Raw genomic sequence first — 14,779 nt, 5'->3', positions numbered from 1 at the left:
TCACAAAATCAACCAGAATGTTCAAGTAAATTATAGAAAAAAACGATCTAAATCCTTGAAGTAGTTCTCTCGTGAAAAGCAGACAGACATATAGACAGAGAGACATTGGATTTTATATATTAGATATTAGCAAACCTTCAAAATAATGTGCAGTTAAAGTCTCAACAGCATTTCTGGTGTTTAGCAGAGCCAGATAACTAGAAGAATCTTCACCAAGCAGCTCTGAAAATGTCTGCTTTGTTTGGGTCTCCATACCTCTGTGAGTCTGACATGAATGTCATGAAGTGAAAGTTCAGAGCAAGACTGAGAGACGAACATGTAAATGACTCCATGAGAGAGAACCTCAGTGGCTCCACTCCACCGTACACCTCAGTGCCACTCATCTGACTCACTAAAAACACACATCACGTGTAACTGGACCTGTGAATAAAGTGACATGTGACAAAATGACAAATGAAGACGTCATATCTGTGGATCTGGAATTGCATTGTTTTGTTTTGACAGCCTTCATGTTTTTATTCAATAGTGTGAAATGACTACAGACGTACAAAATGCACTTGCAAGTGAACTAAATATTTTTTAAGATGTTTTAATGCAAAATGTGAGTTGTGGACACCAAGATTTTGTAAATGTTCAGGCAAAACAAGCGTATTCAGTTTGTTTGAGTTGAAATACGCGATGAGAATAAACGTTAGAAAACAGGAGGAGCTCTCGGCCGTCTCCATTTTGTAAAAGTAGCTCTCGGGGGGTAAGAAAGGTTGGAGACCCCTGACTTACAGATAAACCACATGTAGATATATTGTAAGTGATAAGTATATATACACATGAAGACAGACGAATATTCAATAATATGTCAGTGCACACAAACCAGCACTCTCCTAATGACACCTGTGAATATTTATATATATTATGTACACAAGCACACAGATATTCAACAATAATACTAATTACAAAAACCCTCCCGTGCCCCTGAACAATAAATGAATTATCACAGCACATAAACACGAACACAGACTGATAATAAACAGCAGATGAAATGTAAATGATGAGTCCCAAAGCTGTAAAAGTCCGGCGGATATTGATGACTTGCTTCCTCCTGACAATACATAAACGACCTCACCGTGTGTGTCCTCAGTAATGGTTGGTGTGAATCCAAACCCCGGGTTTCTCTGCACAGGTTGCACAAGTAATGGAATGGCACAATAAACGGGATAATGGACGAAAATGACTGTAAGTAATGGCTCAGACACAGGAAGCACAGGGTGATGGTGCGAGGAGCCTCATCAGAACTGGCTGATGTTAAGAGTGGTGACCAGCAGGGGGCAGTGCTGGGGTTGCTGCTATTTTTAATATCTATAAATTATTTAGATAGGAATATAAGTAACAAGCTGGTTAAGTTTGCAGATGATATCAAGATAGGTGGATTAGCAGATAATTTGGAATCCGTTATATCATCACAGAAGGACTTGAATAGCATACAGGCTTGGGCAGATTTGTGGCAGATGAAATTTAATGTCAGTAAATGTAAAGTATTACACATAGGAAGTAAAAATGTGAGGTTTGAATACACAATGGGCAGTCAGAAAAGCGAGAGTCCACCTTATGAGAAGGATTTAGGAGTCATAGTGGACTCGAAGCTATCGACTTCCAGTCAGTGTTCAGAAGCCATTAAGAAGGCTAACAGACTGTCAGGTTATATAGCGCCTTGATGTGTGGAGTACAAGTCACAGGAGGTTGTGCTCAAGCTTTATAACACACTGGTGAGGCCTCATCTGGAGTCCTGTGTGCAGTTTGGGTCTCCAGGCTACAAAAAGGACATAGCAGCACTAGAGAAGGTCCAGAGAAGAGCGACGAGGCTGATTCCAGGTCTACAGGGGATGAATTATGAGGAAATATTAAAAGAGCTGAGCCTTTACAGTTTAAAGAAAAGAAGATTAAGAGGTGACATGATTGAAGTGTTTAAAATTATGAAGGGAATTAGTACAGTGGATCGAGACGGGGACTTTAAAATGAGTTCATCAAGAACACAGGGACACAGTTGGAGACTTGTTAAGGGTAAAATTCGCACAAACATTAGGAAGTTTTTCTTTACACAAAGAATGATAGACACTTGGAATAAGAGACCACGTAGTGTGGTAGACAGGAGGACTTGAGGGACTTTTAAAACTCGACTTGATGTTGTTTTTTGGAATTATTAAGTGGATAGGACTGGCGAGCTTTGGTGGGCTGAATGGCCTGTTCTCGCCTCGAGTGTTCTGATGTTCTAATGGCTCCTTCCTCCTCACGATCTTTGTTCTCTTTCTCTCTCCTCACCCCTCTAGTTTAAATAATGAAAGTGCCGGATGTAATTGGTGGAAAACAACAGGTAATTTCCATCTCAGGGTTGCGGTCTCCCTTCATCATCCTTCCCCTTTTATCTTACGGGGACAACATTTACTTCTACACACATGTAGCATAGCAGACGGGACGATGAAAACAAAACGCACTCAACACCGACAAAAAACAAATACTTATTATTACGTAGCCTCGCTTCACATTGACCATTAGAGGGGAGAAACGCCGTCAAAACCTCGACTAGATGCCAAAAGGGCTGTGAAAGATCTTCATAAAATAAAAGGTTTATTTTTCACAAAAGGCTATGCCTGAAAATGTGCGGTGATTCACAGTTAACAAAGTCCCGATCAGTACAGTGATCCCTCGCTATATCGCGCTTCGACTTTCGCGACTTCACTCCATCGCAGATTTTATATGTAGGCATATCTAAATACGAGGTGTGGCAGAGAAGTAATGAGACTGATTTTTTATTTACCAAAGTTTTTACTTTTTTCAAACATCAATGTTATCTTACCCTTCAAAGTAGTTCCCTTGGGCAGCTACACACCGATGAAGACGTTGTTCCCACTGTTGGTAGCAGCGCTGGAAGTCTTCAACCGGTATGGTCTTCAGCATGTCCGTTACACTCTTTTGGATGATTTCTAAAGTCCCGAAATGACGTCCTTTGAGGACATTTTTCAGTTTAGGAAAAAAGAAAAAGTCACACGGACTGAGGTCAGGTGAATAAGGGGGCTGGGGAACCACAGGAATGAATGCCTTTTGAGGTCAAAAATTCTGTTATGGAGAGGGCCGTTTTTGGGCACCATTTTGGCACAGACCTTTCGCATGTGCAAATGTTCAGTCAAAATTTGATGAACGGTAAATCTGTTCAAATTGAATTGTTCACTCAACATTCTTGATGTTAAACGACGGTCTGATCTCACAAGAGTGTTCACACGTTCGATGTTTTCATTGGTTTTCGAAGTTGAAGTCCTCCCTCAACGGTGTTCATCTTCAACGTGTTCTCTGCCTTCCAAAAATGATTTGTGCCAGCGAAAAACTTGAGCTCGGGATAAAGAATGTTCCCCATAGACCTGTTTTAACTTTTCAAAAGTCACACTTGCCGTTTAATGGCACAACGTTGCTCCAAATTCCGCTGTTCCATTTTGCGTGACGCACAACCAAAAACACAACTTCGCTAATAGCAGTCACAAAAATCACGTAGTTAACGGAAGGAGTTGAAACTCGCACTGAGCTGTGGGAGGGTACTGATACACGGGCTCTATCAAGGACAACAGCGCAGCGTTGCCAGATCGCTTGCAGTGTTGCCAGTCTCATTACTTTTCTGCCACACCTCGTATATATCACGGATTTTTCGCTGGTTTGCGGATTTCTGCGGACAATGGGTCTTTTTACTTCTGGTACATGCCTCCTCAGTTGGTTTGCCCAGTTGGTTTCATACTACCCCATCAGAGCACGTATTACGCATTAAATCAAACTCCTCAATGATATATGATATGCTTCCCGCGCGGTGCTTCGCATACTTAAAAGCCCGAACAGCACGTACTGATTTTTGATTGTTTGCTTTTCTCTCTCCTCTTGACTGAGGGGGCTGTTGTGCGCTCCTCTGAAAAATGCTGAAAGACTACCTTCACATTGCGCCATTTCTTGCGACTGCTTTATCGCGGTGCTTCACATACTTAAAAGCCCGAACAGCACCTACTGATTTTTGATTGTTTGCTTTTCTCTCTCTGACATTCTCCGCTCCTGATGCGCACTCCTTTGAAGAGGAAGATTTGTTTGCTTTCTTTTAATTGTGAGACGGAACTGTCATCTCTGTCTTGTCATGGAGGACAGTTTAAACTTTTGAAGCAGAGACAAATGTTTGTTTGCTGTGTTTTAAAGTCCCTGTGTCTACAACCTCCTGTGTTTCTGTGCAAATCTGTGACCCAAGCGTGACAATATAAAAATAACAATACAAACGGATGGTTTTTACTTCGCGGATTTTCACCTTTCGCTGGAACGCAACCCCCGCGATCGACGAGGGATCAATGTAGAAAACAGAACTGCAGTCAAAAAACAGAGCACAGGTTCAGAAAATCCAGGAAACACAACGAGCAATGGCAAGGCATGGAAAACACAGGACACTCTCCACTCCCAGCGCATTATTCATAATGAACTGCTAGGAACCATGGAAGGCCCTCCCATAAATAGTGTGGAGGGGCGTTCCTGGCAGTGATTGGCAGGTGACCCCGCCCCTCGGGACATCCGCCCACAAAACACATAACCTAGGTCAGTGCCACTTACAAATAAAATACAGAATATGCACAAGCGACATTAACACAAATAAATGATACAAAATTAGACACAACAGACCAGAAACACGACTTGGAACCCCAGCCAGGGGGGAATTGCTGGATGAGACAGGACACCACTTCTCCCATTGCGGTTTGCCTTTCCTGTGCTCATCTCCTGTTACCGTGTCCACGGCCTCCTGCGTGTTTGTCGCTGGATTTCTTCTTCCCTTCAGTCTCAATTTTAATTTTAGGAAACAAAAAGACATCACAGGAAGGGAGATCTGACCAATGCAGGACGGCTATGAAGCAATGACAAAAACACTTTGAGTGGCGACGCTTACGTTTGAAGTTTAGGTCTGCAAAACCTGAAAAAAGAGGACATTTCAGAATATTGTAAACCAGTGACGGCGCACCACACACGCGATAACGTGCAGTGAATACACTTGACTTGATCATTCCTAGTTTTCCTCCTCTTTCACCGTACGTTTATCATTCATTTACTCAGAGGTTGATGTGCTTGCTGCTTCCTGAGCTGCTCTTCTTCTCTCCACCCTAGCGGCCCGCTTCTTCTCTTCTTTCGTCAGCATCTTTTCACGTTAAAACTGATCGAGTCAGTGTTTGTGTTGCAATTAGTTGTTACGTTTTCTTTCATTTTTCACTTAAGCTGGCACTCAAGTCTTCAATCTGCCTCAAGAATGATTTAAGCTATGAAGACGTACGGGAAGTGATGGCGAAGGTGGTAGGGATGAGAACGGCGCCCATACGCATGTGCAGCACGGCCACCCTGCTGGCCGCTGCCGAGAGTTGATTCTACAATAGAATAAAATAAAAAGAGGAATAGTGGACGCCACGTAGTATATGTGTACCAAATTTCAGGTCAAACGGTTTGCGAGCTACAGGTGATTTAAAATCCTAGACAGACAAACAGACAGCCGCGGTATAGCGTATGATATAACAAGATGGGGCCTGCGTACCCTCTGAAGTTTTACTAACACAGTCGCTTCCAACTCTGCTTTAGGACAGACAGAGGGGTTGTAAGTAATCAGCACAAGTTGGGACACCTGTGCAAATTGTTCCAACTTAATTTACTCGTTTGCTTCAAGGCTTAATTTACTTTAATTTCTGTAGAACAGCAGATCAGCAGGTTGATACCTATTAGTCGATCCCTGAATTAGGAGTTTTAACAGGTTGGAAAGGTTTGGGGCATCCATCCATCCATTTTCCAACCCGTTGAATCCGAACACAGGGTCACGGGGGTCTGTTGGAGCCAATCCCAGCCAACACAGGGCGCAAGGCAGGAACCAAATTCCGGGCAGGGCGCCAACCCACCGCCACACACCAACCACACACTGGGGACAATTTAGATTCGCCAGTCCACCCAACCTGCATGTCTTTGGACTGTGGGAGGAAACCAACGCAGACACGGGGAGAACAGGTTTGGGGCAGCCGCCCGTATATTGTCCCTGGCTGCTAAAGGTTAAAGAAAGAACAAGAGGTAGCTGATAGGTTGAGTTCCAGGACTGAACTGATGAGGTTTTGGGATATGGTGTCTTTATATGCCGGGAACAGGAAGTGATGTCATTCTGGGTGCCGGAGCCGGACGTGATGTTAAATCAGGCAGGTTTTCCCGTATTTGGTCTGCGGAGATAACAGAAGTAGGTTTAGAGCACCACGCCACCCCCTGGCCTGGCGGGTAATTACCTCCACTTGGTCCACTCAGCTCACTCCTAGTCATACGTGTGTGACAACAGATAAAAAGGCACTATATAATAGATTTGAAAGGTACTAAATGGTGGATAGTGTCACAAAAATGACCATCAAGCATTGAGAAGGTTTGGGGCAGCCACCCGTATAATTGTTCCCGGCTGCAAAACTGATTCACAAACAAAGACATGTTCAGTCCAAAACAGAACTGATTCTCTGGAGACAAGATGGTGGCTTTAAATGCCAGTACAGGAAGTGATGTCATCATTACCGGAACCGGAAGGGGCGTCATTGGCTGCCCCCGAGCCGGGCGAGATTTCCCTAGAATGGTCTGCAAAAGATTGAGAGGGAAAATTAGTGCACTTCGCCACCCCCTGGTCTGGCATGGAATCACATGTATTCAAGCCCTTTAGTTGTCTCCTAAACACACGTGTGTGACAATAGATATGAAAGACATTATAAGATATACTGTATAGACATGACATAACATACAAATAGAAAGACATTATGTGATAAATGGATAGACATGAAAGGCACTATGTGATAATTATGAATAGCAATAATTACAAATGCCATAACAGGCTAACACGAGAAGGATGCCATCTTGTCCTGCTGGCTGCAGGTTCAGATAAACAGATTCAAATAGTGAGAAGTTTGACCTTAACAATATTCACATTATTTGTCAGCTTGGCGAAAACAGCCACTGACGTCAATCAGTAGTTCTTCTGTTTGGCCATTCTTTTGCCGTTTGTTAAGCCGTTCTTCTGCCTCCCGTGTGTCTTGTCTTTCAGGATAAGGTTTACTGGACTGACCTGAAGAATGAAGCCATCTACAGTGCCAACAGGCTGACTGGACATGACATCTCCTTGCTGGCTGAACATCTGAATAACCCTCATGACCTCGTCATTTTCCATGAACTCAGACAACCCCAAGGTGAGCTGGCCAGTCCTCGGAGACCACAAATCTGCCTGTGAGCTGGAGAGGGCGCTGCAGCTTTGTTGGCACTCATTGCCACTGCGTGTCCACTAGTGGGTGATGAGTGAGTTGAGTATGAGAGCCCGCTGACTCCTGTTTGCTTGAAGAAACGTGTTGGGGTGATCCATAGGAGTGGGACAGCGGCAGAGAGACTGTCAGGCACATGGACGGCGGCCAGAGCTGATCTTCCATTTCTTTATTTCTCTTCGCTAAACGTTCTTCTTTTCTTGTAGCTCCAGACAGCTGTAACTCCGGCCCATTGCCCAACGGTGGCTGTCAATACATGTGCCTGCCTGCACCCCAGCTAACCAAGCATTCCCCGAAATTCACCTGCGCCTGTCCGGATGGGATGCTGCTCAACTCGGACAAGAGGCACTGCCATACAGGTCAGGCAATTTCGCCCCCTTGTGGTTGTTACTCCGGGTCGACATTGGATTGTGGAACATGGCAAGCCGTACACAAGTCACATCGGCTGCGCTGCTGCTGTCTTTTAGTGTTGGTTAGAGAAAGTCGGCCGGGTGTTTCTCACAGCGAGTATGCTATGTTTGACGCTGACCTTGTTTAATGAATATTTTCCTGAAAATTTACCATGCAGCTGGCTTAGGCAAACAGTTTTTCCATGCATCCCACAATGCTTTGCAATGCCAGTCTGACAGAACTGTTGTGGCCATTCACAGAGCTTTCATATATTATACAGTGTGTGTGTGTATATATATATATGTGTGTGTGTGTGTGTGTGTGTGTATATATATATATATATGTGTGTGTGTGTGTATATATATATATATATATATGTGTGTGTGTGTGTGTGTGTGTGTATATATATATATATATATGTGTGTGTGTGTGGCGGAACTACGGAACCACTGCAGTGCCTCCTGGTGGCCACCCAGGATCCCAACAGGGCTGTGGAGAACTCCATCTCCCATGGAGCCCTGTGGGCATCTGAGGCACCACAGTCACCCAGGGGGGCTGCCACCAAGTGGTCCAGGGGAGGTTCTATGCAGCCCATGCCTGCTCTCCCAGAATATATACAGAAGGGGCATCCTGGCTGGGCATGGCCCCTGGCCGTCTGCCACATATATATATATATATATATATATATATATATATATATATATATATATATATATATATATATATATATATATATATATATATACATATATACACATATATATATAGTGGCAATGGTGCTATATAGGTATCGACCCGACAGACTGACAACGAAGGCACATGTAAAATAAACAAAAAACTTTTATTTTTCTTCTTCCTTCACCACTCCTCCCAGGCAACCTCGTCGTCCTCCTCCCGATTCTGGCTCCCGGAGTTGTGACTGTTGGCTCCTCTTATAGCCCACCCAGAAGTGCTGCAGGTGCTTGTTGACCTACTTCCGGCTGCACCTCCGGGTGTGGCTACGTTCCTGCCCAGAGGGGCTCATTAAGCCGTGCAGCTCCCACTGGCGGAGGCCATGAAGCCCTACAGGGCTGAGCTCCCAAATTCCATAGTAGTGGCCTCGAGGTGACCCAGGGGGGCTGACACTACGTGTTCTGGGGGAAGTAAGTGGCCTCCCATGGCTGGTCCCACAGGTGTTAGAGGGGTGTCCCGACTGGGCATGGGCCCTGGCCATCTGTCACTATATATATACAGGTATATATATATATATATATATATTGTGGAGGCGGCCCGGACACAGACAGGCAGACATGTTGTTAAAATACCACCACACGTTTATTCACAAACAATATTTACAATAATTGGTCACTCAGACCCAGTCACGTGCACAATACCCCAAACACAGTCCTGGCCACACGATGCCTTGTCTTCGGGCCGCCTCCACACTCTCTTCTTGCCTCGTCCTGCTTCCAGCCTCGAATGAAGGGAGACGGCCCCTTTTATACAGGACCCGGATGAGCCCCAGGTGTTCCCGGCATTCCTGCTCTAGCCACGCCCCAGCGTGGCGGAAGTGCCAGCTGTCCTCCCGGCAGCTCTCCGGGCGCTGTCCTAATTCTTACCCCCAGCACTTCCGCCACACCACAACAGGTCCCCAAGGCATTGGGGCGCCTCCTGGCGGTGACCACGGGCCCCTACAGTGGAGCTTACATGCCTTGTACCCGTGGCCAGAGCAACCAGGTGGGCGACCCCCACGTGATCCAGGGTGGCCGCAGACCCACATCCAGTCCCTCATGGCGTCCCGGCCGGGTCATGGCTCTGGCATCCCTGACAATATATATATATATATACAGTTGTACTTGAAAGTTTGTGAACCCTTTAGAATTTTCTATATTTCTGCATAAATTTGACCTAAAACATCATCAGATTTTCATTCAAGTCCTAAAAGTAGATAAAGAGAAACCAGTTAAACAAATGAGACAAAAATATTATACTTGGTCATTTATTTATTAAGGAAAATGATTGAATATTACATATTTGTGAGTGGCAAAAGTATGTGAACCTTTGCTTTCAGTATCTGCTGTGACCCCCCAATAACTGCAACTAAACGTTTCTGGTAACTTCTGATCATTCCTGCACACCAGCTTGGAGGAATTTTCGCCCATTCCTCCGTACAGAACAGCTTCAACTCTGGGATGTTGGTGGGTTTCCTCACATGAACTGCTCCTTCAGGTCCTTCCACAACATTTTGATTGGATGAAGGTCAGGACTTTGACTTGGCCATTCCAGAACATTCACTTTATTCTCCTTTAACCATTCTTTGGTAGAACGACTTGTGTGCTTAGGGTTGTTGTCTTGCTGCATGACCCACCTTCTCTTGAGATTCAGTTCATGGACAGATGTCCTGACATTTTCCTTTAGAATTCTCTGATATAATTCAGAATTCATTGTTCCATCAATGAAGGCAAGCCGTCCTGGCCCAGATGCAGCAAAACAAGCCCACACCATGATACTACCACCACCATGTTTCACAGATGGGATAAGGTTCTTATGCTGGACTGCAGTGTTTTCCTTTCTCCAAACATAACGCTTTTCATTTAAACCAAAAAGTTCTATTTTGGTCTCATCCGTCCACAAAACATTCTTCCAATAGCCTTCTGGTTTGTCCACGTGATCTTTAGCAAACTGCAGACGAGCAGCAATGTTTTTTTGGAGAGCAGTGGCTTTCTCCTTGCAACCCTGCCATGCACACCATTGTTGTTCAGTGTTCTCCTGATGGTGGACTCATGAACATGAACATTAGCCAATGTGAGAGAGGCCTTCAGTTGCTTAGAAGTTACCCTGGGGTCCTTTGTGACCTCGCCGACTATTACACGCCTTGCTCTTGGAGTGATCTTTGTTGGTCGACCACTCCTGGGAGGGTAACAATGGTCTTGAATTTCCTCCATTTGTACACAATCTGTCTGTCTGTGGATTGGTGGAGTCCAAACTCTTTAGAGATGGTTTGGTAACCTTTTCCAGCCTGATGAGCATCAACAACTTTTCTGAGGTCCTCAGAAATCTCCTTTGTTCGTGCCATGATACACTTCCACAAACACGTGTTGTGAAGAGCAGACTTTGATAGATCCTGTTCTTTAAATAACACAGGGTGCCCACTCTCACCTGATTGGCATCCCATTGATTGAAAACACCGGACTTGAATTTCACCTTCAAACTAACTGATCATCCTAGAGGTTCACATACTTTTGCCACTCACAAATATGTAATATTCAATCATTATCCTCAATAAATGAATGACCCAGTATAATATTTTTGTCTCATTGGTTTAACTGGTTTCTCTTTATCTACTTTTAGCACTTGAGTGAAAATCTGATGATGTTTTAAGTTATATTTAGATAGATAGATAGAGATGAAAGGCACTATATAATAGATAGATAGAGATGAAAGGCACTATATAATAGATAGATAGACAGATAGATAGGAAAGGCGCTATATGATTGATAGATAGATAGATGTGAAAGGCGCTATATAATAGATAGATAGATAGATAGATAGGACAGGCGCTATATGATAGAAAGATAGATAGATGTGAAAGGCGCTATATAATATATAGATAGATAGATACTTTATTAATCCCAAGGGGAAATTCACATAATCCAGCAGCAGTATACTGATACATAAAAAAAAACCAATATTAAATTAAATAGTAATAAAAATGAAAAAAAATAAAAATAAAAAAGCAGACAATAACTTTGAGTAATGTTAGCATTTACTCCCCCAGGTGGAACTGAAGAGTCGCATAGTGTGGAGGAGGTAAGATCTCCTCAGTCTGTCACTGAAGCTGCTCCTCTGTCTGCAGATGATCCTGTTCAGTTGATTCTTCATGATTGTCAGGAGTTTGCTCAGCGCCCATCACTCTGCCATAGATGTTAAACTGTCCAGCTTCATTCCTACAATAGAGCCTGCCTTCATCACCAGTTTGTCCAGGCGTGAGGCGTCCATCATCTTTATGCTGCCTCCCCAGGACACCACCGCGTAGAAGAGGGCGCTCGCCATAACCGTCTGGTAGAACATCTGCAGCATCTTATTGCAGATGTTGAAGGACGCCAACCTTCTCAGAAAGTATAGTCGGCTCTGACCTTTCTTACACAGAGTATCAGTATTGGCAGTCCAGTCCAATTTTTCATTCATGTAGAAATATAGAAAATTGTAAAGGGTTCACAAACTTTCAAGCACAACTGTACGTACACACATTACACACACACACGCACACACTGGTTGTGTAATCAACATGAACCTCAGCATATTCATCATTAATATTTGCAGTGCACCATCTTCTTCTTCTTCATGTTCTCCATCTTTTTCCGTTTCTATGTGGTCTCGATATTTTATAAGTTTCAGCAGGCGCCATCTATTGGAATGAATTAGTAGTTATAAAATGCATTACTACAAATCTTTATGAGGCACCATTTTGATTTTCAGACTTTCAGGGGGTCCAAACAGTTAATTTGGGGTTTCCAAACTTCCCCAGTACCCTCCATATTGCACGGTTTTTGATTTCCTGCTGTCCTTCTTCAGTCCTGTGGTTTGGGAGTAATGAACTCCCGGGCACCCGCCGTCTTCTCGTCTTGACTTTTTCTACAGCCACAGGCTGCTGTTCGGCTCTCGGTTCCTTGTAAGGTCCTCCACCTACCCAGTTGCACCCCCTGTTGGTTCAGATATGAGTCCACTAGCTGTCCTGTATTTTGAGTAAGCATTAGCAAGCTGTCGCATATGTGCTCAACATGTGGACCACGACAGTACTCTGCCATCACTGCTCATCTTATCTGCTTGTCACTTGGCGCTTTGGTGAACCGATGCGGTCTGTTCTCCCATTTTAATGTTGTTCCTTTTTATCACAGAATCTACAACAGCAAAGCCAAAAGGAACAAAGCCGGCAACAACAACCAATGCAACGAGAGCATTCTCCCCCAGCAGCCCTGCCCTGACTACAGATGATGCCCCCTTCTCTGCTACTCCTAGTGCTTTTATGACTTCTACCTCAACCACCACAACTGCCACCACCACCACCACCACCACCACCACAACTGCCACCACCACCACCACAACTGCCACCACTTCCACCAGCACCACAGCTGCTCCCACCACCAGCACCACCATCGGCACTGCTGCCCATACAAACCCTGTGGCCGGAGTAAGAGCAGACATGGAGGAGAGCCTCAACCCATGGTTCAACACTGCGTGGACTCCGGCCTTCAGCCAGCACACTACTGCGGCGGCCAAACCTCCAGACGATGAGCAGAGCGAGAGCAACAATCTGTCTCACCAGGGTATGTGCAACCTTTTCTTGTTGGAGTTGGGGGTCTCAGTTTGATTAGGTTTCTACATGCATATCAATAGTTGGACTCTTTGTGCTTGAATCCGAGATCCTGCCGACTACTCCTTTTGTCAGTCATCCTTGACAAAAGGATGATCTCTGTGGTGTTCACAAGCTTCATTTCATCATCGTTATAGATATTTCCATTACGACCAGTCACTCTCCGTATCCCAGTCTCTGGCAGTTCTCCCATTAAATCTACGCACAGACTCCGTCCAGGGACCACCGACGCGCTAACCTCCACAGCTCCACTTCACTGCCTTTTGGTCCTTTCACAATCTCTCTGCTGACCCCGCGTCGATGAAGAAATCAATAAGAAGCCCAATACTGTCGTGAAATAAATAAAGAGTGATATGGCAACACCGCAAGAGAAATCAATCGGGGTGAAGTAAAAGCTAACCCTGTCAAAATATAGAAATCATAATACAGAGAAATGTTAACGAATCGATTCTGAAGCGACAGCATGCAAAGAAATCATTACGACCCGCTGATGCTCTCGTCTCGCTATTCACCTTCTTATCTTTCTGAAGTGCGTCACGGCCTACAGCAGACTCCCAATCCGTGGAGACCGCCGCCAGCTTCACGCGTCGCTCGCGAGATACCGCTAGGTCACAACCCCTTTCAAGTAGCTCGCCGATGGGTTAATGAATCCTACGTAAAGCTTGATCAGTCAAATTAGGGGTGGGCGACCTTTCCAAACAAATCATATCACGACCCACAATCTGAATGGCGGTCTAGCTTTTCAATGTGGCAGACACTTAACGAGAATATCCGGACTCAGACTCATCGAGACCTAAGTGACACTTTATTTTAAATAGCAAACAAAGTTGAATTCAAGCGGAGTTGTGGAACACAAGTGAGGAAGGCCTCGGCCCGCTGCGTCTCACTCGGATTCACGTAAATAAATCGATTACCGCAAGCGAACTCTGATACATAGCGAAATGAGAGGAGTCGCAAAATCAACCGGAATGTTCAAGCAAATTATAGAAGAAAACACAATCTAAATCCGTCAAGTAGTTCTCTCATGAAAAGCGGACAGACAGACATACAAACAGAGAGACATTGGATTTTATATATTAGATATTAATAAACCTTCAACATAATGTGCAGTTAAAGTCTCAACAGCATTCCCAGAGCTTAGTAGAACCAGATAACTAGAAGAATCTTCACCAAGCAGCTCTGAAAATGTCTGCTTTGTTTGAGTCTCCATACCTCTGTGAGTCTGACGTGAATGTCATGAAGTCAAAGTTCAGAGCAGGACTGAGAGACGAACATTTAAATGACTCCATGAGAGAGAACCTCAGTGGCTCCACTCCACCGTACACCTCAGTGCCAGTCATCTGACTCACTAAAAACACATCACACGTGCAACTGGACCTGTGAAGAAAGTGACATGTGACAAAGTGACAAATGAAGACGTCATATCTGTGGATTTGGAATTGCATTGGCACACAGGGGCACACACATCGGGGACAATTTAGGATCGCCAATCCACCTAACCTGCATGTCTTTGGACTGTGGGAGGAAACCCACGCAGACACGGGGAGAACATGCAAACTCCACGCAGGGAGGACCTGGGGAGCAAACCCACAAGGTCTCCTTACTGTGAGGTAGCAGCGCTACCCACTGTGCCACCATGCTGCCAACTAGAACAAAATAAAAATAAAACTCATTTTATAAAATAAGACAAAAACTCTGCGGTGGGCTGGCGCCGTGCCCG

At 44.6% G+C, this 14,779-nt stretch overlaps 1 protein-coding gene across 1 annotated transcript in view; it reads left to right on the top strand.

Moving 5' to 3' along the window:
* The window catches only part of lrp8 (low density lipoprotein receptor-related protein 8, apolipoprotein e receptor), a 454,742-nt gene that overhangs the window by 426,154 nt on the left and 13,809 nt on the right, over positions 1–14,779 (top strand). Inside the window, exons 14-16 of the mRNA XM_039734789.1 lie at positions 7,106–7,247; positions 7,523–7,675; positions 12,584–13,012. Of these exons, the coding sequence (XP_039590723.1) occupies positions 7,106–7,247; positions 7,523–7,675; positions 12,584–13,012 (724 nt within the window). The remainder of the gene's footprint in view (positions 1–7,105; positions 7,248–7,522; positions 7,676–12,583; positions 13,013–14,779) is intronic.

Source organism: Polypterus senegalus, chromosome 14, assembly GCF_016835505.1.
Source record: "Polypterus senegalus isolate Bchr_013 chromosome 14, ASM1683550v1, whole genome shotgun sequence".
In the NCBI taxonomy this organism is placed as follows: domain Eukaryota; kingdom Metazoa; phylum Chordata; class Cladistia; order Polypteriformes; family Polypteridae; genus Polypterus; species Polypterus senegalus.
Note: the sequence above shows the minus strand (reverse complement) of the source record. Positions and strands in the feature narration are given on the sequence as shown.